Consider the following 5,081-nt stretch of genomic DNA (forward strand, 5'->3'; position numbering starts at 1 on the left):
GAGCAGCGCTCACACTCTGACCTACACAGAGCCTCGGTTACAACCTGCTCTTCCTATGAAAAGAGCTTTTAGTTGTAAAATAAGTGGGTAAACTTACAAAGTCTGAAGGGAGTTAAATACTTGTTTCCTCCACTGTAAATGTATCGCCTCAACGTCCTGAGATAGCTGATTGATTTAATAGTTGAATGTACAGTAAGTCGTTGTTTACTGTAAGTAGTTGTAGTAGTAGTTGTTGAAGTAGTAGTAATAGTTGTAGTTGTAGTAGTAGTTGTAGTAGTAGTAATAGTAGTAGTAGTAGTAGTAGTAGTAGTAGTAGTAGTAGTAGTAGTAGTTGTAGTAGTAGTTGTAGTAGTAGTAGTAATAGTAGTAGTAGTAGTAGTAGTTGTAGTAGTAGTAATAGTAGTAGTAGTAGTAGTAGTAGAAGTAGTAGTAGTAGTAGTAGTATTGTGTGTGTGGGGGGGGCTTTTATATAGAAAAAACTCCTTATTCTGTGCATTCACACTAAATATGAACCTGAAAACTTTATACGTCCTCTTTAGTTGACACCAAAATGATGATTTGTGGTTGAAACCTTCTATTAAAGCTTTTCTTTTTACCCTCCAACAGATGTGTCTCAATGGAGAAGAAGAAACCTCAGATTCCTTAGAGTCCATCGAGGTGAGTTCCTCCGAGGAGACGTCCCCCGCTGTGTCCCCATCCCAGGATCAACCCGGTATCACGGCAAGACGTGAACATGTGACGATGTACCATGCTGCGAGACGTGAAGATGTCACGATTTCGTCCCTTCAAACGTGACGGTTACACGGTATTGTTAACCCATGTTAACCAGTGGAGAAATACCCGGAAATGCCAAGCAAACGCTCCCCGACGGTCGGTTGTTATTGTCAATATTAATATATGATTTATTTGGTAATAGTCACACTCGATTACGCCTGTTTCCTTGTTGCCCCAGCTGGTCGACTCCTCTTTAAGCAGAAACAAAGGCTACATTAATGTATTAAATCGATGTTAATCCGTGCGTGTGGATGTGGAATTAACGGACGTGACGTTGTGCGATTGCGTTGCCAGGCAACAGCTTCGGTTCATGTTAATTTACAAACTCTTCAACTACAAACGTAGTTATATTTAAAAACATGTTAGAAGGCCTCACGAAATACTTTAATGCAAATTAAAATGTAAATCTGAAGGAATGTGTTTATAACAAAATACATCCGTCATAAACGAAACCGGAAACAGACGTAGGCAAGATCCTCAGCTCAGTGATTGGATGGTTTAGCCGCAATGCATGCTGGGATTTGGTGTTTATGTGATGTGAAATCCGAAAACATTTTTTTAAAATAACACTTTATTCAGAGTGTGCTTGCTTTTCTCTTTGGAAGTCATCACATAACGGCATTGTAATACACGGTTCAGCTGCATTAAATATTACATATCTGCCGTAGTTCTGTATTTATAGAGCCCTGATGAGAAGACTTCTAGACAAACATGAGGAACTGAAAACGTGACGTGGATCATAAATATATCAGCCATTAAACAACATCTTACATTTGTTTTCACACAATACGTCTCCTTGCAGTATCAACACTAATTCGGCTGACTTTTATATTTGATCCAATTGGTAGATAGGCTGTATTTCACCATAAAGGTGCACAGCTGATATAAAGGGACACCTAGTGGTTAAAGCATGTTATTGAATTTTATTATTAGATATTAATAGGATCCATATAAAGTATATTCATTACTCATTATTCTCTACTAATAGTTAATTAAAGACTGTATATAATGACTATTTTGCACATCCCTTTCAAGATTTCATGATTTTCTAAGGTTTATTGACATATCATATTAAACACAACTAGGTGTAGTTATGCAATGAATGAAAAACTTGGGTCACAGGTTCCTCAATAGTGCATTAAGATAAGATAAAGCTTTATTGTCTCCCTTAGGAGAAATTTGACTTGGGCATATAGATAATACACATAAAACATTCAGGTCAATCAGTCATAGATACAGAACAGAGATCACATATCACATGGCAAAGAAACAAACAAGAAACATACAGGTACAGAACTTTCCCTATTGCACCTATGCATAGTGTCCGTCAGATTGCACACATCCCTATTGTGTCCATACCTATTTACACATAATGCACTTCCCCTATTTAACCTTCTCGATTGCACAAACCACACTGTAAACATTGCACCTCCCAACAACTCCTAACAGCATAATCACAATTGTTCCTGACTGTTCAGCAGCTTGAGTGACGGCGGAACAAAGGAAAACCTGTTCAATCTACAGTTTGGTAATCTATACCTTCTGCCCTCCGAGGGCAGCAACTCAAACTCTCTATACAGGATGTGTTTGGGGGCGCATGTGATTTGACGGCCTTGCTTTCTCACCATGTCCTCAAACATCTCCTGAAGAGAGGACGGTGGAAACATGCCAGTTATTTTTCCAGCCCTTTTTATCAAGCTCTGGAGTTGTGATTTAGATTTAACTGACAAGTTACCAAACCATGTTGTGATGCCATAATGAATAATAGACTCAATTGCTGCCCTGTAGAACATTAACATGATGCATTTATCCACTCCATGAACCCTGAGCCTACGCAGAAAATGCAGGCGCTGGCTTATCTTTGAGCATACAAGACATCTATCAATATGTGTGTATCCCTCCACCATTAAACTGTCATTCTGCACATTTCTTATATATTTGATCCAATTGGTAGATAGGCTGTATTTACACCATAAAGGTGCACAGCTGATATAAAGGGACACCTAGTGGTTATAGCACGTTGTTGAATTTCATTATTTTTATTATTAGATATGAATAGGATCCCTATAAAGTATATTAATTACTCGTTATTCTCTACTAATAGTTAATTAAAGACTGTATATAATGACTATTTTGCACATCCCTTTCAAGATTTCATGATTTTCTAAGGTTTATTGATAGATCATATTAAACACAACTACGGTGTAGTTATGCAATGAATGAAAAACTTGGGTCGCAGGTTCCTCAACAGTGCATTACAAGACATCTATCAATATGTGTGTACCTCCACCATGAAACTGTCATTCTGCACATTTCTTATACTATCTATAGGGATGTAACGATATATCGAATATCGCGGTGAATAAATGTCTCAATACCGTCGTGAGACTGACCAAATCTACCGCAATCTTTTTTTTTTTCAATTCTTTCTTTTTTTTATATACATATTTTTTTAAACCTTTATTCAACCAGATGGTCCCATTGGGATCATCAATCTCTTTTTCAAGGGAGACCTGTCCAACATGGCAGCAAGTAGGTTACACCATGAACATAAAACAACAGATAACATTAAAGGACATGGTATTTACAGAGCTACATGTACACACCTAGAGACACTGACAAGTACCAACAGGATATCTCTGTCAATAAGCCTCACCTTCTTGGCAACAACTGTATTGTTTTTGAAGTGGTGGAGAGACAATGCACAGTTTGACCCTGGTGGTGGTGAATGGATGGTTGGGTCGGTCTGAAGGGGAGGGGCTTAGCTTGACCCTGGTGGTGGTGAATGGATGGTTGGGGTCGGTCTGAAGGGGAGGGGCTTAGCTTGACCCTGGATTCAGAGGGACAGGAGGTGAAAATCAATCAATCAATCAATGTTTATTTATATAGCCCAATAAATAGAAAAGGGGGGAGGAGGGCTGCGTCGAGTCACCTGAAATGCCAGCTGTCAGAGGGGAGAGCAGATTTAAAAAGGGTTAGCGGAGCGCTATGATAGGCTTGTGAGAATAGAGCTAAGTGATTGGTTAAGCTGGGGAGTGACGCCCCCGATCAGTTATTGAGAGGAGAGAGAGTAGTAACATGGAAATAGTAAATGAATGAGGAAAGACGGTCTTCCTGGTTGAACTTGCGCTGAGCTTCAAAGTCTCAGATCACCTCCATCAGCTTCGTACGGCACCTTGGACATCACACAAGAAGAACATCCTGTTTTGTTTTTGAAAGACAAACCTTTATTAATCATCCAAACATTGCGTTTGATCACACATCCCATCAGTGAAGTCTGTTCAATGATTTCATGATCAGCTTCACTTTCTCCACACCATGTGTTTCATCTCAGCTGTTTCAAACAGAGTCACACATGATATCCTTATTGGTTATTATTCTGATCAGTTATGTTCTATAAAACCTCAGAGTACCCACTTTCTATTTGGACAACAACAACAACAACAACAACAACAACAATTCGTCTGCAAAACAATAACATTGTATTTCCCGAGCAAAGACTCTAAGCTATTAACAGCAGAATAATAAATGAAGTACTTATTGATTATGATCATGACAGGAAGTCATATCATTTTAAATAAACATGTGATGATGAAATAAGTGTGATCACCATCTGGGAACTCATGTGAAGTTAATTTGGGCAACAATAACATTTGATCTGTCGAAGTAATACATGTGATTATAAATGTCTCTATTGTTTTAGAAAGAGTCCAGAATAAAATGTGTACAATAAAAGAAGCTGCTTTCTCTCTGAAGACTCGTGCGCTACAAGAGAAACAACAACATGACTCAAAAGAAATATCCAACACATGTTTAGAGCAAAGTTTCCAGGTGAGCAAGGATCCTCCTGAGCAGTGACAGCCTCCATGCTACACAGACACAGGAAGGAGCCGGGAGAAAGTCCAACATCTACAGAACAACTCATGAGAGGATGCTCAAGCCCCGCCCATCATGTTTGATTGACAGCTGGTCTCTGCAGTGAAGACATGAACAATCAGCTCTGATGGACACACGGTGAGTTTAAGAAGTAGAAGAGTTCCTCCGAGGACTTCAGGCTATTAGAGTTTACAAAACTCAGCAGTGGCTCCATGACCATAACAAAGCCGAACTCCAGCATGCAGCGGCTGAGTGAACGTGGTCTGCACTCTGTGGAGGAGAGTCATGGTTTCAGAGACGCTGTAGAAGGACAGAACACCTGCTCTGTGATCCAGGTACACTCCTACTCTGGAGGACAGAGGACCTGAGACGGGAGTGTTGATTTTGTTGTAAAGAAATGAATAACTGTTTTGGCCACACACTAAGGACCA

At 39.5% G+C, this 5,081-nt stretch overlaps 1 protein-coding gene across 1 annotated transcript in view; it reads right to left on the reverse strand.

Annotated features, from left to right (window-relative positions):
* Window positions 1–3,978: 3,978 nt before the first annotated feature.
* Window positions 3,979–5,081, reverse strand: part of LOC117534948 (tripartite motif-containing protein 16-like) — a 2,528-nt gene continuing 1,425 nt past the window's right edge. Inside the window, exon 1 of the mRNA XM_034199227.1 lies at window positions 3,979–5,081. This exon is cut by the window's right edge and continues 1,425 nt beyond it. Within this exon, the coding sequence (XP_034055118.1) occupies window positions 4,833–5,081 (249 nt within the window). The 3' untranslated portion in view covers window positions 3,979–4,832.

Source organism: Gymnodraco acuticeps, unplaced genomic scaffold (assembly GCF_902827175.1).
Source record: "Gymnodraco acuticeps unplaced genomic scaffold, fGymAcu1.1, whole genome shotgun sequence".
In the NCBI taxonomy this organism is placed as follows: Eukaryota; Metazoa; Chordata; class Actinopteri; order Perciformes; family Bathydraconidae; genus Gymnodraco; species Gymnodraco acuticeps.